This window comes from Pantherophis guttatus, chromosome 1, assembly GCF_059756535.1.
Source record: "Pantherophis guttatus breed Tessera chromosome 1, ASM5975653v1, whole genome shotgun sequence".
Taxonomy (NCBI): Eukaryota; Metazoa; Chordata; class Lepidosauria; order Squamata; family Colubridae; genus Pantherophis; species Pantherophis guttatus.
In genome coordinates, this window is record NC_142063.1 from 325379133 (window position 1) to 325402311 (window position 23179).

General features: G+C 44.2%; 1 protein-coding gene across 2 annotated transcripts in view; it reads right to left on the reverse strand.

The window, feature by feature from the left end:
• LIMK1 (LIM domain kinase 1) overlaps window positions 1–21711 on the reverse strand; it is a 57459-nt gene extending 35748 nt beyond the window's left edge. Inside the window, exons 1-2 of one of the 2 annotated variants that reach the window (XM_034421031.3) lie at window positions 21288–21711; window positions 19017–19113 (exon numbers count right to left, since the gene is read on the reverse strand). In XM_034421031.3, the coding sequence (XP_034276922.1) occupies window positions 19017–19113; window positions 21288–21345 (155 nt within the window). In that variant the 5' untranslated portion in view covers window positions 21346–21711. Of the gene's footprint in view, window positions 1–14092; window positions 14776–19016; window positions 19114–21287 lie in introns of those variants that run through there. The other variant, XM_034421032.3, reaches the window with a different exon arrangement.
• Window positions 21712–23179: the final 1468 nt, after the last annotated feature.

The following is a 23179-nucleotide window of genomic DNA, read 5'->3' on the forward strand; positions in this document are numbered from 1 at the left end:
AAGAGATATTGGTCTGTAGTTCTCTGGTTTTTTAGGACCAACTTGTTCCTTTGGTATCAAAGATATATAAGCAGTTGTCCAGGATGGGGGTATTTTACCCCCTTGTTGAATATTGCAAAATAAATCTCTAAGTTGTCCCACCATTTCAGCTTGTAAAGTTTTGTAATACACTGCAGTCAAACCATCCGTGCCAGGAGCTTTAGCTGTTTTTAGCTGTTTAATTGCTACTATTATCTCCTCCTCTGTTATAAGATAATTCATTCTTTCCTTTTGTTGATCAGTAATTTTTGTAACTCCCTTATCCTTTAAATATTTTTCTATAAGTCCATTCTGCACCTCTTCTTTAGCATATAGTTTAGTATAATAATCCACAAAAGCTTCTTTAATTAATTTTTGTTGAAAAATTTCTTTCCCTCCAATATCGATACTGTCAATAGTCCGCATACTTTGTTTTTTCCTCAATGTGTAGGCCAACCATCTGCCCGGTTTATTAGCATTGCAAAATGTATTATGCTTCGCGTATTGTAAGCTTGTTGCAACTTGTTCCGCCATAAGCATTTGGAATTGGTCTTTCAAAAGTTTTATAGCACTTCGTATTCTTTCATCTGTTGGGTTTTTAATAAGTAACTGTTCTTTATTCTTTATTTCCATTTCCAACTCAGATCTTTTCTTTTGTCGGAACAGTCTATGTTTAGAATTCATGTAGATGAGTACCCCTCTCATATAAGCTTTACTTGCATCCCAAACAATTTCAACTGGGGTACCTTTATTCAAATTTATTTCAAAAAATTCTTTCAAATGCTTTTTAAGTTCTATTATATTTTTTTCATATCTAAACAAGTTCTCATTTAATCTCCAAGAACGTCTCTCAACCTTATCCATCTCGATTTCTATCCATACAGGACTATGATCAGTCAAAGTTCTTGGAAAAATCTTTGTTCTTTTTGTCTTAACAAGTAGATCATTTGACAACAAGATAAAATCAATCCTAGAAAAGGATCTATGTCTATCAGAAAAAAAAGTGTAATCCAATCTTATGATTCTTGACGAATGTATCTTTTCTTTTATGTACACCGAGAGCGTATGCACCAAGACAAATTTCTTGTGTGTCCAATCACACTTGGCCAATAAAGAATTCTATTCTATTCTATTCTATTCAAATTGATCTTACCAAACTGCAAGGTACGGTAGGTACTCTTCTAGCAATGCACCAGTTTTGCTTCAGATAATAATAAAGGCATCAGATAATATGAAATGTATGAAATGACTAACCAGATGCAAAGTGGCTTCTGAAAATATGCAAGGACTTAGCTCTCTTCCCACATTTTTTGGAAATCCCATTAGTTTCTTGGTTCTGCTAAACCAGTGCACCAATTAAAGAATACAATAGAATAATACGTTATTGTCACTTTAAATGTACACTAATCAGCATACATTAAAATGAAACTTCCCTGCATTCAGCTTTCAAAGGATAACCATTATGCATATACCCAGATACACACACATATATGACATAGAGAAACATCACAGTCTAAAAGCTGTAGCAATTGGTATTCAACGAGCAAACTAAAACTTGCCAGTTTTGGTTGCCTTGTGACTCGCTACTCTTTCCACCGAAACAAAGAGGGACACGTTAATCATGCAGTAGCTCTTGCCATGTGCACATCCCCTTGCAGTCTCATCTTTGCTTATGTGGCCATTTTGGGCATTTTTGCTCTTCCCCCCTTCATCCATACAGGTAAAGTGAAGTTTTTATATTTTATTTAATCTAAGTATTTATTAATTCTTAGGTTTATTTCTCATGTAAAGTAATGAGAAATCTTTTTACATATTGCCTTAAAATGTGTGTTGATTTTGATTTAGGAATGCATTAAATTTATTTACATTATTCCTTATGGGTAAAATTTGTTTGGTACTCATTGCTTTTGATACACATTGTGCCTCTCGGAACCAATGAATGATGATTACTGAGGTGCCACTGTACTTGCTTCTGAATTTCCAGATGAAAAATTCTTCTGCTTTTAGGCCATTTGAAAGCAACATTTCCTTGACTGCATTTTTCCCCAGCCCAGTGGTGGCATTCAGCCAGTTCTATCTGGTTTGGGCGAATCGGTAGCGGCGGCTGTGGGAAGCTCTGCCCACCCGCCCGGATGTCATCATGTCCCATTTTTGATGCTCTTTGCATGCATGGAGGTGCGCACACTCCCATTTGCGAACTGGTAGCGAAGGTAAATGAATATCACCCCTACCCCAGCCCTTGACTTTATGCTTAATTTAGACATGGCGCTGGAAATAAAAGGAAAAGTCTCAAATATCTTTTGTACTGCTGCTCTCAGCTTCGTCTCCTTTGTCCTTGAATTCTCTGTTTAAGCTCTGGAATCAAATGACAGACTCGATTCGAACCTCTCTCTTCTCCCCCAGACCCCAATATTTCCTGCTTACAACAGCAGTTCCCGAAGAGCCAAGAGGGTAGATTTGAGGCCCCATCAGTCCCCTTAATGTGGTTTGCTTCATTTGGGCTCAGCATAATGTAGGAAACCAGTAACTGTGGCTTGCAAAGAGGCGCACATTATTTTTATCTTCAAAAGCCAGTGGCTTTTATTAAAAATAGTTCTAAATATTAACAGAAGTCACAGTAATAACCAATGGTGTCGTTGCTGTAAGGGGTGGCAACAATGGTATTTCCTTCTGCTGCCCTCCCTCCCCCAAGTTTGGGAGGTGAATAAAATAGGTACATTATGCCTTCAATTTGATTTAGCGTCCTCTGAAAAGTATGCTGTTACATTATGATTTACTCACTGAATTTTGATGACAGTGTCTAGGAATCTCTATGGGTGCATTCACACAACTTATTTATTGACTCATGTAAAGTAAACTGAGCCCTATATGAACCAAAATGGCTGGATTTGCCCAATACATTAAGTCACAAAAAGAATAACCAAAGTTAACATTAATCAAGCCAAATCATCTTGTATGAATGCATCTGCTGGAATTACATTTGAACTGGTTAAGAATATTATATGGATGTTGCCAGTTGGGGGGTTGGTGGCAGTGGTGGGATTCAAATAATTTAACAACCGGTTCTCTGCCTTAATGATTTCTTCCAACAACCAGTTCACCAAACTGCTCAGAAAGTTAACAACTGGTTCTCCCGAAGTGGTGCAAATTGGCTGAATCCCATCACTGTGGTTGGTGGTGAAGTGCTCCATTACTGGAGGTTTTTAAGAAGAGATTGGACAACCATGTTATGGCCCGCCAGCAGCCAAGAGAGCTGGCAGCAGAGTTGGACAGTGAGGAGGTTGGGGAGGAACATGGGCCAGTCCTGGGGGCTGCATCGGAGGCAGAGAGGCAGCTCGACAGCAGTGAGGCAGAGGAACAGCTGGAGACCGTTCCCAGTGTGCCCATGCGCAAAGCTGCCAGAAGATAGGAACAACTAAGAAAGCAGGGTCGACTTGGGTGTAAAGCCACACCTTGGAGATGATTGGCCCCTCCCATAGGAAACAAAAGAGGAGCAAACGGGGAGTGGGCTTTTGTAGGAAACAATTAGTTTGTTTGTTCTGTGACTCTGAGAGACTCTGTGCCAAGTTTTGCCTTGTGCTGCGTTTGGAAACAAGTTACGTGGCAGCTTGCCAAGCGAGATAAGGTGTGTTGATAAATATTCCTCTGAAAGACTGCTTGGACAGGCCTTGCTTAATGTGAATGAAAGTAAATAAAAGAGGTTTTGCTGGGATCAAGACTCTGCTTCCTGCTTTTTAACGGAGCCTAGATCAGAACAAACGACTTGTCTGAAATGGTATGGGATCTCCTGCTTGAGTTGGGGGTTGGACTACAAGAGTTTTAAATTCCCTTCCAACTCTGTTATTCTGGTAAAATGCCTTGCAACATTGGCGGGCAATTTACCATCCATGGATTAATGCAGTAATCAAGTTAACTATATTAGCAAAGTGGATTCTTTGGTTTGGATTCAGAACAACAGAGTCCACATAGCTGTTACAATTTCTTCAGCCCAGCATTTCATATCAAGGATTTTCATGTAATACCTATTTAAATAGGAGCCGCTGCCATCTGGACTTGTAGTCTTAATGGTGGAGACTCCCCTTCATTAGACAAAATGACCTTCTAGGATGCGTTTCAAAGGATTAAACCTGTTTCCAGTGGTGAAATCCAAATTTTTTTACTACCAGTTCTGTGGGCGTGACTTGGTGAAGGTGAAGGATACTGCAAAATCCCCATTCCCTCCCCAGTCCTGGGGGAAGGATATTACAAAATCCCCACTCCCTCCCCACTCTGGCGCCAGCCAGAGGTGGTATTTGCCAGTTCTCCGAACTGCTCAAAATTTCCGCTACCGGTTCTCCAGAACCTGTCAGAACAGGTTAAAGTCGGCCCTTTAAGAAGATGTTTAGAGGCTGTAACTGATGCCAGAAAGATTGGTTTTTGTTATATTACCATTATACTGTAGTCCTCCATTTACAACAGTTCATTTAGTGACCGTTCAAAGTTATAACAGCACTGAAAAAAGCGACTTATGACTGTTTCTCACACTTTTGACCATTGCAGCATCTCTATGGTCATGTGATCAAAATTCAGACACTTGGCAACTGACTCATATTTATGACGGTTGCTGTGTCCTGGGGTTAGGTGATCACCTTTTGCGACCTTCTGACAAACAAAGTCAACTGGGAAATCAGATTCACTTAATAACCATGTTACTAACTTAATAACTGCAGTAATTCACTTAATAGCCGTGGCAAGAAAGAAAGGCAAGATTTGTTATGTTTGACATTTGTATACCATTTCTACCATTTGGCATTGAACACATTTGTATACCACCTTTTGGAACTTAAGTGGTTGATAAATCTTAGAAGTAAGAAAATAAAAAAGTCTTGTGTACTTGTTATGCACATTCCCTCTATCTACTAATAGCAATTTCTGTTTCAGGCATGTATCCTCCAATAAATGTGTTGATGAAGGTTGATGACTTCTGACCAGATTTCTAGCCTGGTGCCTTAACTACTAGACCAAATCTGCTCTCGTATTTCTCTATATGTTTGGGGAAGATAGAAGACTACAAGGGTGGTATGAAAACAGTAGGCCTTCAATAGGCTTTCCACTTCCATTTTCACTTTTATTTTGGGGGGAAAAAATGGGGCCAACATTCAACCATTTTTGTTCACAAAAACTTGAGGAATGGAATGAATGTAGCTCTGAACTGCTCACTTCTTTTTAAAATAATCCTCTCATGGATCAGAATCCTATCTGGAGAAGAGATGAGAGCAATTCATAGCACCCAACTTTTATAGTCTTGCCCTTATTTTGTTTAGATGACTAACCTACCAGAGCAAAAACCTTACATTCAAATATCTAATGGAAATATATAAAGCTCCTTTCTTTTTGTTTCAATTTTTAATTCTTCTACGGGTCAATTCACCTGGCCTTCTGTTTTCTAACTACTAGGCTTATCTCATTCTGGAATGCAAATTCCATAGGATTAAACCAGAAATTCAGTAGGCTTTCAAGGGCTTTCAAAGGCTTGACCTCACTGACTCTTTCTAACCTGTCAGTATGTCATGAGAAAAAGGAGGTGAGAAGTGAAAAAAATATTATCTAAGCCCATCGGTATTTCATGAGAAAAAGGAAGTAAATGTCAGGGTTCCAAATAATACACCCATAACAAACAGAACTCCGATAGTAAGAACTGTAAAATATGTCGGGCCAGCCTCAGGTTGGTCATATATGTTACTTCCTTTTAACCAATTTCCCATGTAAGGCAGCAAAGTGATATACCATCATCACTAGAAAGATTTAACAGTGTTTACAACAACACACCCATCAGCAGAGGTCACAGATGAGTTTGTCACAGATACTTCAAGATCATCTAGCAGTGATAAGAGGTCCACCCTTTCTATGAAACGTACAGCATGTGGAACTAAGGGAATGGATTTCCTTGATATCCCTTGTAAAGAACTGTAAATAATTAAATGGGTATTTAATTGCTGAGGGTTTCAATTTCATGTTTAATTCTTATTTTACTGGTAGTCCTTCACTTACGACTGGTCACTTAGTGACCGTTTAAAGTTACAATATATCCTGAAAAGGGACTTATGACCTGGATTCCAAGTTCTCAGGACCAAGCTCCTCTACAGTCACATGCTTGCATTTTGGGTGCTCAGCAGCTGGCCTGCATTTACGGCTGTTTGTATTGTTCCACAGTCGTATGATCGCAATTTACGATGTTTTCACCAGAAGCTGATATTTGCTTCCAGTTTCCAGCAAAGAATGTTGGTTGCAGACAATGAGTTCACTTAATGACTGCAGTTTTGGCTTAACGACCACAATGTTTGCTTTACCACCACTGCAAAAAAAGTCATAAAATCAAGCATGGTCATGTGATGACCCACTTAAGGACGTGGAATGACTTCTAATCACAATTCCGGGCTCAATTATGGTCGTAAATCAAGGATTGCCTTAATAATTTCTGGTAGTTATTAACTTCCTCAAAGGCATCCACAGGAGAACGGTTGAAAAAGTCAAGGTGTCGATTGTGACCTGCAATTAAAGCTCTGCCCCTTTGTACGCATTTATGCATGTGTTCAGTTGCGCAGTCGTGGCCATCTTTCTGGCTTTCTTTTACACCTATCCTCCCCCCCTCTCCCAACACCCAACACCCCTATTGTTTTTTTGTCAAATATTTCCAAATTTAGCCTCTCGCTTTTATAACTAAGTTTAATGCATTCACCAGAATAATAATTCCTATTTTCTTGCACTGATTGCCATTGGATTTAATTTTTGAATTTAGAATGTTAGTGTGTTCATTTCATGCTTTTTATATAATATGCTCAAGTAACTTTTTTTCCCCCTAAGGGTGGCTCAGTGGTTAAGACGCTGAGCTTGTCGATCGAAAGGTCGGCAGTTCGGTGGTTCGAATCCCTAAGTGAGGGATGTGAGCTCCCATTACTTGTCCCAGTTCCTGCCAACCTAGCAGTTCGAAAGCATATTAAAAAATGCAAGTAGAAAAATAGGGACTACCTTGGTGGGAAGGTAACAGCGTTCCGTGCACCTTTGACGTTTAGTCATGCCGGCCACATGACCACTGAGACGTCTTTGGACAGCGCTGGCTCTTCGGCTTTGAAATGAAGATGAGCACCGCCCCCTAGAGTCGGGAACGACTAGCACATATGTGCGAGGGGAACTTTTACCTTTAATATTCTATGACGAGCTGTTCCTCCACAATAGCAAAGCTGCCTGGGGAATTCTGGGAGTTGAAGTCTGCCAGGCTTAAAGTTGCCAAAGTTGGAGACCCATGATTTAAATCATAACTGTTCTGCAAAAATGCCACTTGCAATGATCTTATTAAGATCAAAGCTGGCTGAGGATTCAGAATACTTTAAGATATGGGATCAATTTTATCATTGGTTAGAAAAGATACAGATGAGTAAATTAATAGCTATGTAAAAAAATGGTATAATTAGAATATTGTATTTTTGGAGAAATGTTGTAATAGATTTGGTGAAAATGACGACAGAAGAAACAACAAAAAGAAGATGAAGTTACAGAGAAAATGCCGAGATGTCACTCGGGGGATGACTGATGTATTAAATGTTTGTTTGCATATAAAATAAAAAAATTTTTTTTCCAAAAAAAAAAAAAGATTAAAGCTGGCTGAGGAATTCTGGGAGTTGAAGTCTGCCAGGCTTAAAGTTACCAAGGTTAGAGACTCATGATTTAAATCATAACTGTTCTGCAAAAATGCCACTTGCAATGAACTTATTAAAAACGTAACAACTAAAAAAGCAAATCCTGAAAACCTTGCTCGTAAGCAAGCTCCGGTTTTCAATGGGCTTCCTTTCCCAATAAATGCCTGCATCGTTATGAAATCTTAGAGACCATCATCTTCTGAACACAGGCAGAAAGTCCGTTTCTAAGCTTATAAATTCAAGATTCAACGAAAATGAAAACGTGCCAGATGAACATTAGGTGTCTCCAACCCACGGTTGGCAAATCCCAAGGTTGAAAATGAAAGTTTCCTAGAAATCTCTAGAGGAAGTTAAGGGAATCCTTCAAATTAGCCTCATCTGAGGGAGCAGCTGGCTGGGTTTGCGAACTCTCTCTATTGCTTTGTTTTTCCATTTCTAGGCACATCTCCCGGACCAGCCAGGATCCCCCTTGTCTCAGTCTGCTTCCCACATTTGCCTGCTGGCCGATTAAAATAAAACCTTGGAAAAATAGCTTGCATGCTGCTGCTCAGAGGTACCCTCTGCTCTGCATTGAGTTGAAAGCCTGCTCCATTCTTTCTGCTGCCACAGATTCGCACATCTTCTAGCAAATTGCTCCTCCCCTTTCCTTCCTGCGCACTCCAGGTAGCCAACTGCAATGACGGTCTCAAGGGACAAGGATTATCTTACGCCACAAGGCTTATGGTGACGAACAGTTGCAGAAATTGGATATGGCCGGTTTAGAGAAAAGAAGGACTAGGGGTGACATGATAGCAGTATCCCAATGTTTGAGAGGCTGCCACAAAGAAGTGGGGGTCAACTTATTTTCAAAAGCACCAGAAGGCAAGACAAGAAACAATGGATGGAAACTAATCAAGGAGAGAAGCAACCTGGAATTAAGGAGAAACTTCCTAACAGTGAGGACAATTAACCAATGGAACAGCTTGCCTCCAGAAGTTGTAGGGGTTTCATCATTGGAGGTTTTTAAGAAGAGGCTGGACAGCCACCTGTCTGAAACTGTATAGGTTCTCCTGCTTGAGCAGGGGGTTGGGCTAGAAGACCTCCAAGGTCTCTTCAAGGTCTATTCTGATTAATTCTGGTTTTAACTGCAACTAAATGCAGAAACTGGGACACAGTCATCCAGCAGCCACCCAGGGAGTTGGGATTTGCCTAGATCTCTAGCTCAGGGACCACTCACTGTGCATTTTCCCAGCTAAGATGGTCTCAGAAGCATTCTGTATTGTGTGAAAATGTATATTCTGACCCTGTAAAGAACATAGACCTAAAATCTTGCTATTCAGACATTAGCTCAATCATTCCATTGTTTTCTTACAATCCAAAGTGAGTTTACAGTATTGCTTTGTGGCAAATTCAAGCTGGAAGCATTCCATTTACAGTATAGCATAAATATAAACGAAGACGTTGGGTGTTCTGACCTCGGCTTCCTTAGAAAGTATACAGCACAAACTTAGTCCCGGCAAACCTCTTTAATTCATACTGCTGTGAATTATTGTCATTCCCAGTCCCACAGGCTTATCAAACAGCCTTACAAACACTCACCTTATCTCCCTTGGAATGCTGCCAGAGAACTAATTGCCACACGCAGGGCAAGGCCAAACTTAGCACAGAGTCAAACAGAACTTTTCCACAGCTTTTACCGACCAGATGAACTAATTGCTTCCTGCAAAAGCTCACGTCCTCGTTCGGTTCTCTTTTATGTCTTATGGGAGGGGCCAATCATCTCCAAGCCTTATTCCCAAGTCGACCCTGTTTTCTTAATTGTTGCTGTCTCCTGGCAGCTCTGTACATGCGCACACTGGGAACAAGCTCACGCTGTTCTTCTGCCTTGCTGATGTCAGACTCTAGAGGCAGCAAAGAACTACCAGATGGCCTTGGCTCCCTCTCTGCCTCCAACTCAGAGCCATCGTCCGAGCCTTCCCCAGACTCCAGGACTGGCCCACGTTCCTCCCCAACCTCCTCACTGTCCGAATCTGCTGCCAGTTCTGCTGTCTGCTGGCAGGCCACAACACTGGGTTTCAGAGAGAGAGAGAGATGAGATATTGAAAGAATGAGTAGATTTGCAAGAAATGGAACTGATTGATGAAGGTAAAAGAATATGAAGCTTAGCTGGTATATGTAATTGTTGCTCCCTGTGATCACAACTCTACTAAGAAGGATCCTAGGATGTTTCATACAAGGGGAGTAGTCTAGTACAGGGGTCTCCAACCTTGGCAACATTAAGACTTGTGGACTTCAACTTCCAGCGAAGCTGGCTGAGGAACTCTGGGAGTTGAAGTCCACAAGTCTTAAAGTTGCCAAGGTTGGAGACCCCTGCTCTAGGACCTCTATGGATCAGCTTGCATCCTGGCTTGGATAAGTACCAAAAAGTTTTAGGATTTAAGTAGCTATACGTGGAGTGATTACAGCATAGCCATTACAGTAGCCTGGAAATCTGGGTTAGACAGGATGGTTTAAGACTAGGGTCAGAAGTAACATGCAGACTAAAAGGCGGTGTGCAGAAACCTATCCTGGCAGCGTGCACTTTCAGATGTAAGTAAGCCTCTCCCAATCATAATGCTACTTTCTTTATGAGGCTTTCTTGAGCCAGCAGCAAAATGTCCCCCTCTAGCTCTGCGTCAGCAATAGGGGGAAAAAAACCAAGACTGAAGTGTAGAAACCTCCCCCTAAATTATTAAACATTTTAGCACAGCCTAAAGCTGTGAGATGAGATACTGTGAGATGAGATACTCATCCGCAGCGTGCTTTCATCTATTACTCGCTCCCCTCCTTTTTTTCCTGCCCACCCACCTTTCTGGAATCAGGCGGGGAATGCCAAGTAGCAATGACATCACTCGGGGGCCACCCCATTACATCACCCTTGCAGAACTTCCCAAACTCTAGAGAGAGGACGGCTAAACCAATCCAGAAGCTCGCTGGTTTAACCCTTGCACAGCTGCTACCCTCTCAACCACGCTGCTGCTGCTTCCCAATCTTCTCGCTGCTTCCCTTAGTATTTGGCAGGGCTACACTCTTTGTCGGCAAGGACAGCACAGTCTCTGGTGGAACAATTAAAGATCTGGTGGGGGAGGGGGGAGGATTTGAAGAGAGAGAAGATCTATCCTGTATGTTGAATGTGTTTCTACAACATCCTTAAGCAGTCAAATAAAGACTAGAAACTTGCATTTGCATACCACACGAAGAGGTTTACTGTATCAAAAGTGCTTTTTCAAAAGGCAACTGGATTGGGTTTTTTTTCTTTTCTTTTTCAAGAAGAAGAAGAATTAGGAGGAGGAAAAGAAGGAGGAGGAGGAGGGGAGGAAGAGGAGGAGGAGGAGGAGGAGAAGAAGAAGGAGAAGGAGGAGGAGGAGGAAAGGAGGAGGAGGAGGAGGGGAGAAGGAGGAGGGGAGGAAGAGGAGAAGGAGGAGGAGGAGGAGAAGAAGGAGAAGCAGGAGGAGAAGAAGGAGGAGGAGGAGGAAAAGAAGAAGGAGGAGGAGGGGAAGAAGAGGAGGAGAAGAAGGAGGAGGAGGAGAAGAAGAATTAGAAGGAGGAGGAGGAGAGGAGGAGGAAAAGAAGGAGGAGGAGGAGGAGGGGAGAAGGAGGAGGGGAGGAAGAGGAGAAGAAGGAGAAGGAGGAGGAGGAGGAGAAGGAGAAGCAGGAGGAGAAGCAGGAGGAGGAGGAGGAAAAGAAGAAGGAGGAGGAGGGGAAGAAGAGGAGAAGAAGAAGGAGGAGGAGGAGGAGAAGAATTAGGAGGAGGAGGAGGAGGAGGAGGAGGAGAAGGAGGAAGAGGAGAAGGAGGAAGAGGAGGAGGAGGAGGACATTTCGCTTTTCCTCCAAGAAGCTTCATCAGTTCTGGCAGGATGGTGGGGGCTATGGAGGGATTCGTTCTGACAGGATGGGGGCGGGGTTGGAAGAGCTTCAATGGAACTTTTTTTCCATTGAAATTTTTCCATTGACATTCAATGGGGGGAGAAAAAGGTTGGAATGGCCTCAAGAGCTCTCAGGGAGAATGCTGCATAGTTACTGTATATTTTACAGGTATATTGTATATTTTAATTATTTCTATGAGGAGGAGCCTTAGCATACTGCATAAGCCTCCTTTATTTATGTTTATATATTTTTTTATTGTTCATGTCTCCTATTGTGAGCACCTCTGAAAATTGAGTTGTTGAATGGCCTGGCTAAGTGTGCTGCGTGAATAACAGCAGTGGGATAGATTGCTGACACAGTTAGCCAATTTTTGTTTCCTAAGAGCCACAACCAAGCCCCCATGCAACTACTACACAACTCTGACTGGTTTGCATGAGCACAGAAGGAAATTGCAAGACCACAAGGAAATGACACCAGAATCATATCCTTACACTTTCATTCAATGCTTTAGCCCAGTGTTCTGTTTCTAATGAAGGACCCCCCAAATGTCTGTGGGCAATTGTGCTAATTGAAGGTTTATCTCTTGAACCAAGACACCCTTTCCCCCTAACAGCCTCAGAAAAGCCCACAAGTTACAACTCAGACAACAGCCCCTCTTCAACTCCTCCCAGTTTTTTTTAAAAAATGTAATTTTTAAAGTTGCATTTACTTTCCTAATTATCATGGCTATAACAGCAGTTCTACAGAATAATCCTAATCCTGATTCCCAAATCCGAAGAACAGGGAAGGAAGGCCAGATGCTCTCCCTGCATTGCTCCTCAGCAACAAATACCATCGCACAACTATCTCTGGAGTCCAGCTGCTGGGTCTGCCCTCTCCCACACTCATGTCCCCTGCTTCTCTGAGTGGCAGCCTCCCCACCCCGTCCTAGGAAAGAAAATCCAAGAAAGAAGATCAAGGATAATATGCCGGCTCAAGGTTGACTCAGCCTTCCATCCTTCTGAGGTGGGTAAAATGAGGACCCAGATTGTTGGGGGCAATAGGCTGACTCTGTAAACCGCTTAGAGAGGGCTGTAAAAGCACTATGAAGCGGTATATAAGTCTAAGTGCTATTGCTAGTACTATAATTATTGCAGTCTTAACTACAATTAAGACAGAGAGCGGTATTTAGATTTTTTGTATCCTGTAATAACTCAACGTGATGAACATACCTAATAGCAATAGCACTTAGACTTATATACCGCTTCACAGTGCTTTTACAGCCCTCTCTAAGCGGTTTTACAGAGTTAGCATATTGCCCCTAACAATCTGGCTCCTCATTTTACCAGCCTCAGAAGAATGGAAGGCTGAGTCAACCTTGAGCCTGGTGAGATTCGATCTGTCAAATTGCAAGCAGCCAGCAGTCAGCAGAAATAGCCTGCACTGCATTCAAACCACTGCTCCACTGTGGCTAATACTCCTTTCCCCTCCTATTTTCCCCACAACAACCTTGTGAGGCAGACTGGGCTGACAGAGAGCGACTGACCCAAAATCATCCAGCTGGCTTTCATGCCTTAGGCAGGTCTAGAACTCATGGTCTCCAAGTGATGCCTTCACCATAAGGTTAAAAGGATCCAACCAAGAGGATCTAACCAGATCCTGCCTGCTAGGCAACAAGTTTGTGTCACTGCTTGTGGAAACACACAAGGCTCCCCAATGGATCTTTACGCACCATATTTTTTTTTTGTAATACCAACTTCTTCCCTCTTAAAAAAATATAAGTGATGCCAGAAACCATGGCTGCATCACCAGCAAGTCCTGCATTTTTTGAAAGATATGAAGAACAGATGATTGCAAAGCCAAGAATGTTGTGCTTGCAAGTGTTTTCTGGTTCCTATTTCAAATAAAGTCATGATTTCTATAAAGCTCTCTTCTTCGCTCTTTTATTCTTGCCTGTATCTGAAGTTAAAATTAAATGCAGGGCATTGCAATCATTTGCTGTGCCATCCTTTCATCTTTTCCACTCTCCCATTTTGCTCACTGTCAAACATAATTTGCAAGGTCCTTGGGGCAGAGAACTGTAGATTTGATCATGAGCTTCTTGAGCAAAAAGATATGCACTGCATAACAAAGCAAATAATGCAAAGCAGCACTGATGCAAGAGATCTAGCCCTCCCTTCGTTGTGGGGGTAATAAAATATGGCCTTCCCTTGCACAGGGATGTGAACTTTTGCTGTCCTTCAGCTGCGGGCTGGAAACTTCATCATCAACTGCAAAACCCCCTTGATCTGCCAAGCGTCTAACAGAGCACTGGGAACATCATAACAAATGATCAGAACAGAACTGAAAGCTTTTGCACGTCCCAACTCTTTGCTAACATGCTTTGTCCTACTTTAATTAAAACAAAAACAAAACAACCCCCCACTGATACTGGTTTATTCACTCTGATTCCTAAACCTGCTAAAACCTTTTGGCTCATAGAACTCAGCCAGTCAGAGATTTATCAGAAAGTACAAATGCCAAATGCAACTTACTTGGCTCTCGCCATCCGGAGGCGATTGCGTTTCAGCACAGTGGTCAGCATGGCTGGGAGAGTTTCCTTCTTGTCACCTGTCCACTGATGGCACTTAAAGGGCGACCAGGGGCATGTCGGTCCTTGCCTCCAGAGGGGCTCAGGGTTCTGCAGCACCCTTTGGAAACTTCCAATTGTCCACCTACTCCAAAGAGGCAGGGGAGTGACAAATAGTGGCACTGTCCCCTTGATCGGCACCCACTGCTCTGACTCAGGCGTCCGTTCTGCTATCTAACTACCAGCAGGGAGGAAGCTGTCTTGTAATCACAAAGTGAGACAGAACTTCCTTTGCGTGCACGCCTTCTCTGCACAACTTTTCCTCTGAGCGCCAACCCTCCAATGCAGCGGAGCAGTCCAAGTCCGGCTGTTAGAACCTCACCGACAGATACACAGCTAAATCCATGCGAGCTCCATGGAACGTTGCCCAACCCAGCCCAGGATGCTCCTCTATCAATCAACAACCCCTACCATTTTGGCTTCCTCGGTGCCTTTTCAACTACCAAACCAGCAGTCTGGGATACGGGAATATCATCAGCACACGTTGACACACAATGTTATCCATCCACAGCACTCGTTCAGCTTCTCCACACCCCCACCCGCATCCTCCCTTGAGCTGCGTTCTCCCGAGTGTGGGTGTGAGAGAGTGGTTGTTTTATTTCCGGCCAGATGACAGAAAGGAGACAGGCCTCAAGCAGATTAGCTTGGGACTCTGGGACTCAGCTTAATGCTGAACAAGCAAAGAATAGCAAGCCAGAGGACTCAGGAGGTCCTCCAGCTAATGCGTAGCAGGCAAGCCAACTCTTTGTGTTAACCAGCTGCTGCTATCGCTATTAGTAGTTGCTCAGCCCCAGTCATATGAAAGAGGAAGGAGTGATTGGGTGGGGGATGCAAAACCAAGAACAGAGAGCAGGAATCAAGAAACAGAAGAAGGGTATGGGTCTACACTCACCCCACGCCCCCCAACAAGGAAACACAGCTACTTATTTTAAATATTTATAGCCCAGATCTTATGGTTACAATCCACATAAAAGGCAAGACAGACGACTAAAATAAATACGGTAAGAACTTCATTTACAACACACAGTAACCATCCCAATGATATCACTAAGTTATGTTCAGAAAACATGCTTCGCTAACATCTGTTCATGGATCGAATGCCTTGCTTAGTTTTTACCATGATGAGGCTAATACGTTATAGTAATCCAAGCTATGAGACTTTATGATTCCCTGGACTACATGCACCCTCTAAATGAGTGACTTGAGTAAGCAGGTCAAGATATTGTGCCAATGAAGCCATACGGAGTGCTGAAGGGATAAAAGACAAAGTTAAACTGTAGATGTTACACGCTGAACACGAGAGTCAAAAGCCAGAGGCTTCTTTTTTGCTGAAAAGTCGAGAAAGTCAGGCCTGGTGTGGCCTGCAAAGGTAGCCAGAGCAATCAAGGCCATGTCCTGCATCCCAACGTACCTCTTTCAGGGGTGGGCTGCTAGGGGTTCGCAGGGGTTCGGGAGAACCTCTAGCTAAGATTCTGTGCAGTTCAGAGAACCCCCAAATCCCACTCCTGGTTGGCCCCACCCATCCCGCCCCTCCCAGGAGTCCCCACGAGGCCTGTTTTGGATGCAGGTACGTGCAGGGCGTGCGCGGAGTCTTTGGGAGGGAGAAAAACGGGCCTACCGGAAGTTCAGGAAGGCGGAAATGGGCCTGTTTCCTGCCTCCAAAGGGCCTCCGGAGCCCAGGGAGGGCAAAAAGGCCACCCCGCCATGGTGCAGGAGGCCGACTAGGCCACACCCACCATGGCCATGCCCACCCAGCAACCAAGCAGAGAACCCCTTGCTAAAATTTTTGAAGCCCACCCCTGGCCTCTCTTAACCTTGGAGCCCTGAGGGGAAAAATTTGCCCTGAGGGGAAAATTTGATTGATTAAATAACCCCCCCCCTGTAGATTTCAGGGTTGAGATTAGACTTTCCTGGAGAGGTGCTCTCTCAAATATTGGGCTCCTAAAGCATGAAGGCTTTTCTCCAAAGCTTGGAGTTTGCCAATTACATACAGCAGCCAGCACAATTATTTTATACAGGAGAGCAGAAGATAGGAAGGAACCTCTCTTTCTTCATTGCTGGTTCTTCTATCCATCTCCACTACCTGTGATACAGTTTACTTGCATTTGGAGTCTACTGATTCTAATGAACTTCACACATCAGCCTTTGGGGGGGGGAGACCTCTCTTGTTTGATATTATCCAAAATCTCACACCTATTTTGAAAGGTTTGTTAAAGGGAGACGTAATGTAAGGGTTCAGAATTTAAAAGGGCAGTCCCTTTAGTTGCGATGGAGAATATCTATTTTCCCTAAATCATTTTACATGCCACAGGCAGCAAAAATTTTCCTGGTTCAGATCTTAAAACAGCTCCTGCTTTAAAATTAACCAGTTCCTCCAATTAATCCACAGACATTTCAGAGAGGATATCTGCAAATCAATTCCTACTTCTGAGTAAAAGGGATTATGTTGTGTGACTCAGTTATGCATTCACACAACACATTTAACCTGGTCAGTTTTCTGGAGGGGGCATTCACACAAGTTATTGACTGTAAACCAATAGGCTGGGTTTGCACAATATACTCAACAAGAGTGGGGAAAAAAACCACCTGATTTTGTATTCACAAAAGAGCAGATTGAGCCTGTTGCTGCTGCTGCTTGCAGGAAAGTGATCTACCTGATGATCCAGTGGCAGATGATGAATGAAAAGAGCAACTTCTTCAATGCAAAAGGAAGCAGCCATCTTGGCTGGCATCCCAGGCTCCTGTGCAGCTATAATTCTCAACATCTTTTTTAGCTAAAAAAAAAAAAAAAACCCCACGGTGATAAATCAGGGCTGAAGCCAGCAGAGGATGGCACAGAGGGGAAAATCCCTTGCCCTTAGGAAGAAAAAGTAAAGAAACTTGAAAAAATAGCCCTGTTTTTCCCCCAACTGCTTTAAACTTCCATTTGTACGTCCCAAGGTCAAAAGGGAGATTCCACTTAGGGCTATCAGAACAGAGATGCAGACACGAAGACAACCGCTGGAAGGCAACAAACAAATAAGAAGACTGCCTTTAGTGTCATCTAGTGGTCAGCCAGATTTTATAGCGCTACTTAATTCTCTGATCTTCATTCGCACAATATGAATCCGACACAAGGCAAGGTTATATGAAGGTATTTATTCTGGCCCTGATTCTGGTCCAGAAATATTTGCACAACACTCTGAAATAACCAGTTAAACATGTCAAGCAGATGTCACCAGCCATTTACAAAAGCGGGAAGCCCTCTAACCTCCTTGTTCAGATGGAGCAACGGTGCATGGAAGTTACTTTCTTGGAAGACTAAGGGGATTTTCAAAGCAAGGGTACTTCTTAATTCAAATTTATTGGCACCCTTCCAAAAGCCGGCACTATGGGATGTCTTTTACTGCGGTGAGCAATGCAAAAGCCTGCCAGCATGGCTGGCAAAGTTGCATAACACAAACCCAAATACTATCTGCTTGTTATTCCTAGTCTGTGGCATCTCTTCTTCCTAGCTTAAGTTTAATATTATGCCATAATTTGAGGTGCCTTTTGAGTACGTCGCATCCAACAAAGAAACATCCAGGATATGCCAGCGAGGGCCAAAGGACTGGAACATTTTGTTAGATTTTGAACATAGAATATAACTGGACAGTCTTTAACATGCAGTCTTTAAAATTCAGCGTTTAACATGACAAAAGCATCTTCTCTCCCAGGCACAAGGCCTGAAGCAGCAGCTGTGCTTGTTTGAAATGCAGTTCAGCTTGAGCAAAGCATCGATTGGCTGATACCTAGGATGTCATGAATATACTCTCCCTTCTTATTTCTCAGAAAAAGGCAGAATTGCACTTTTTCTACTAAAATATATCAAGGCTAATATTTCATCCAGGGTTGGATTACATCGTTGGGACTGTAATTCTAAGTAACTGAGCAATCATGAACACAACTCAGGTCAAGAGTACTTGATCACTGTTCCCACCATGGTAAGACCTAGAAACTGCTACAAGAAATGATGGTGATCACTAATTTAGAATGGCTTTAATAGATATTAGGCCAATTTATAGAGACCACACCAGGACAATTGCTTGCTTACTTCTTGCTTGCTTGTGCTTTAGCATGTTGTGTGAACCAGCCTATTTGGTTCACTGGAGTGATAATAGTAGTTAAATTGTTTGACAACTGGGGAATCAGATTCATCCTTGATCAGTTGCCTCACTGGATGGATCTGGCCCAGCTGTTATCGATCAGCTCAACCTTATTTCCAGTAAAATAAAATGAGAGATCCCCCTCTCCCCTGTAAATCAGTTGGAGCTATTAGAGCTGACAAATAAAGAACAACTGCTGTTACTCAAAAAACTAACCAGGACCCATGCAGTCTATCCATCTGGGTGCTTTTTCTCACTTTACATAACCACATTCTAGATCCGGGGTCTCCAGCCATGGAAACTTTAAGACTTGTGGACTTCAACACACAGAATTCCTCAGCCAGCTTTGCGAGTTGAAGTCTACAAGTCTTAAAGTTGCCAAGGTTAGAAACCACTGTTCTAGATGTCATAGAATGATCCAGATGGGCAATTTTGACATTAGTATGGATCTCTACATGCCCTCCTTCCTTTGGGCTCATAGCCAAGGAGATAAACCTCTGCAGCAAAACCTTCCCTCTAGACCATGGGTGTCAAACTCGATCACGTCACGTGATGTATTGCAATGTATTGCAATGTTTTTTTCCTTTGCAGGGGCTGGGGTGGGGTGGGCATGGCCTACGTGTGATGCATCTGGCCCGTAGGGCCACCAGTTTGATAGCCCTGTTCTAGACCTGGCAGTCCGCAGCCATCACAAAGACCCCCTACCTGAAACAGCTGGCATGCCAATCCGCGTTCAGGGCTTGCAAGTACTGACCGTCGTAGATGCTGTGGCTGCAACTGGCACATATTGGCAGGTCACTTCCTGGGGAACACAAAAGAGGTAATAAGAGGCAATTTTCTGCAGCCTAGAGAGGCAACTCAGCTGGAGCGGTATAACTCTGGATTCTGACATAAGACTTAGCCATTAAAAGTTAAAAAGTGCAAGTGTTGGTCCTTTTTCCTCTCTCAACTTCCCAGGCTCTTGGGTTAACTCTAAACATTCAATTCTTTTGAGACAGTCCTTGCCAAAATATAGAATGGAAATCTAATGCAAAGCAGAGTGCCTCTGAGAACATGCAAAAGGTTTTATCCATCAAAAACCTCGAGCTGAGCCTGCAGCTTCTAGCTTCTTAGTGTCTTTTTCCCCCAAAGCAGAGCCATGATTATCCTCCCCTTCCTTTAAGAAGAGAAGTGCAGAAAAGAGGAGAATGTGTTGTAACTTATTGTAAGCCATCCAGAATCGCTTATTCTGTGAAATGAGATATTAGATGGATGGATGGATATAGATAGATAGGTAGGTAGGTAGGTAGGTAGGTAGGTAGGTAGGTAGATAGATGATAGATATAGATAGATATAGATAAATAAATAAATAAATAAATAGGTAGGTAGGTAAGTAGGTAGTAGGTAGAGAGAAAGAGAGATAGAGATAAAGATAGAGATAGATAGATAGATAGATAGATAGATAGATAGATAGATAGATAGACAGACAGACAGACAGACAGATAAATTTATTCCTTGTTTCTTTAGGGATGAAATGAGAGCAGTTGCCTGCCAGAGGGGAGAGGAAATTTTGCTGGTCCCAAAGGGTTTCACGGCCACAACCTTGTGCAGAAGGTGCTTTTCTGACTTTTGGATCAATGTCTGGTGAAAAATGATTGATTTTCCATTTCTGTAACAACAGCATTATCCCCCACTTCACCTTCTAGCATGAGAAGGTGAAGGACAGCTGCAAAGAAACAAGGGGATCTCTACTTATATTTGTCTTTGCCAATCACATAAATGGGAAGTAAAACCTCCAAACCAGTTGTGGTGGTGGTGGATCCAATCATCCACCACAAGAGCAAAAGTGCCTTGAAGCATGTACGGAGTTACCTCTCATTGCTTCACTTTCTATAAATGGCATTAACTCCTGCCCCGAGCCCTCTATGTTAGCATGGGGTCAAAAGGATGGGAAGAATGAAGAAGGACTGAAGGGGGGAAAAAACACAAGTCCTGCTGTTAGATCTGCATCTTATTAACAATATCATTTCAAACCAGCTCTTACGTTACAGTGTAAGTTACAGTACACAGTACAAGAAAAAAAATGTCTAAAAGGGGAGAATTATTCCCAAAGTTATAATATCACCCAAAGCATCCTGCTGAAAAACATCCAGTAAAAGAAGAGGGGTGAGCATTGAGCCCTTCATTCAGCTCGGGCAAGAATTTCCTCCCCCTGCCCCTTAGCTAACTAGGGGTCATTTATTCTTGGGAGGCAAATGGCATCGGGAGGCTAAGACCAGGCAGCACCCTGGACAGCACCCACGGGATGAGGAGGGATTTGAAATGGATCTAGATTTTTTTAAAAAAATTTTGTCAGCTCCTTTGCCTTGGCTTTTTTGTTTGAGTTGGAAAGTATCCGAAGTAGGAATTCCGTGGCTGAACGGGAGGAGAGAAGGCCTTCCATACCATTATTTTTATTTATTTATTTATTTTAGTTTTTGCGCTAAAACTAGTTTCGAGACGAATGAAATTGGGGGGAGGGATGAGTGCGGGGAAGCAATAGGCGAAGAAAAGGAAGGGGGGGAGGATTGCGTCAAGGTCCCCTTTCGACGTGCCAAGGGCATCTCTCCGACATGGGCCTGCCAAGTCTCCCACTCCCCCCCCCCTACCATCACCACCACACAACCCGCAAGGCACAGCGCGGGGTGGTGGTGGGGGGGGAGGAGGAGGAGGAGGGGGAAACGCATACGAGAGCTGGCTTAGTAGTTCCACGTGCGAATGCCCGCTCGCGTGAAGGTCTTGCGGGTAAAACGCAGCGAGGTGGGGGGAGGGGGGGTCAAGGCAGCTCAGTTCCCGGAGGGACTCAAGGTCACCTGAGGAGGATTGCAGCCTTCGAGAGATCGCTCCCCGCTCCCTCCCTCCCTCCCTGAGGAAACAGGCCGGTGGTTGAGGGAGGGAAGGAGGGAGGGAGGGAGGGAGGAGGGCGCAGGGGGAAAAAAAAAAAATCTCCCGACCCACCTTCGTCCTCTCCCATGGGCTCGTCCCTCCAAGTGCAGCACAGCAGCATCAACCTCATGCAACCGCCCCCGCCTGGCCCGGTTAGGCAGTAGCAGTAGCAGCAGCACGGCGGCGGCGGCAGCGGCGGCGGCGTCTCCACCTCCGGCCCGGCGGCGCAACGGAGGGGGCAGGGCGGGCGACCGGGCTGACTACGCCGGCTGCAGACTCACCCGGGCCGACTACGAGGCAGCGCTGGGAAAACGGGGCGGGGGGGGGAGGAAAGAGAGAGAGAGAGGGAGGGAGGGAGGGAGGGAGGCGGGTCTAAAGAGGAGAGCGCGCGAGCGAGCGGACCCCCCCTCCCCTCCCCATCTCTTCCAGCCAATGCAGAGCGCCGGGCGAGCCAATGCCTGGAGGCTTGGCCCCTCCCCGCTCGCCGGCTGCAGGAGCTCGTGGCGTGGTGGTGGTAGGGGGGGTGTGTGGAGGGAAGGGGGAGCGATGTCCCGGGCTTGCGGCCAGTCAGAGGAGGAGGAGGAGGAGGAGGAAGAAGAAGAAGGTACGAGGAGGATCCGGGCATCAGTCTGCCTGGGGAGCGCCTGACAGGCACTTCTCGAAGATTTAAAAAAAAAACCAAAAAACTGGTTAGGATCGAAGGGGTGGGAAAACCCATCTTCATCCCAGCTACAAAAAGCGAGTTCTTGGATGAGAAGCGAAAGGTCTTCAAAGAAATAACCAGAAAGTCCAGTTGCCACTTTTTTTGGGTGGGGGGGAAGCATCTTTGAGACAACTTGGATTGACCTGGATGACTGAGAATCTCCATAGACAGCCTTCTTTAAAAAAAAAGGGTGGGGTGGGGTGGGGAGGCCCGGATTGCCCAGGCTGTCCCTGAAAGGCCTGCGGTGAAGCCAGGACAACTTCTGGGCTACTTGTGGAAGAAAAACTCTGGTGCCAGCTTTCGGGGGTGGGTGGGTGGGTAGGAGAGGTGTGCAATTTGGGGAAAGGTGTTTGTTTTTTCAGCAGTTATCACTTCCACCTCTCATTTTACCCCCAATAAAGGTAGTCCTTGATTTACAACGGTTCTTTTAGTGGCCGTTCAAAGTTACAAGGGCCCTGAAAAAAAGGGACTTATGACCGTTTTTCGCACTTAGGATCGCTGGGGCATCCCCGTGGTCAGGAGATCAAAATTTGAATGCTTGGCACCTGACACATATTGATGATGTTGCAGTGTGCCCCGGGGTCATGTGATCCTCTTTGGCGACCTTCTGAGAAGCCAAAATCAACGTGGAAGCCTGATTCACTTAACAACCGTGGCAAGGAAGGTTGTAAAAATGGGGCAAAATTCACTTGACAAATGTTTCGCTTAAGCAGCAGAAATGTTGGGGTCAATTGGGGTCGTAAATTGAGGATTACCTGTCATCTGTACTAATAGTAAGTGGATTTGAGTTGATGGCTTCTGCCACTGCAGGGAAACAGTGTGTTCCCCTTTTGCACCTTCACAACAATCCTTCAAGGTAGGTTAAACTAAAGTAAATACATGACATCCACCTTCGCGCAGCATGCTTATTTGTAATACGGTGTTGTAGCCCGTCAGTGGCCTGTGCAGCTAGTAGTTGATTCCGACAGCGAGGAGGCAGGTATGGTGCTGCGCCAGCAGCCTGTGCAGCTGGCACTCAAGTCGGACAATGAGGCTGGAGAAGATGTAGTGCCAGAGGCAGGGATTCAGCCAGGGCCTTCAGAACCTCCAGAAGCTTCCATAAGTGAAGAGGATGAAGATGCACGGGCGCGCAAAGCTGCCAAAAGGCAGGAGTGGCTCCTCAGGAGGAGGTCTCCTCAAGAGTAAGGCTTGGGGCTAATTGGCCACTCCCTTAGCCTATTTAAAGAAGGACGATGACTGAGGCAATTTGCAGGGAACAACT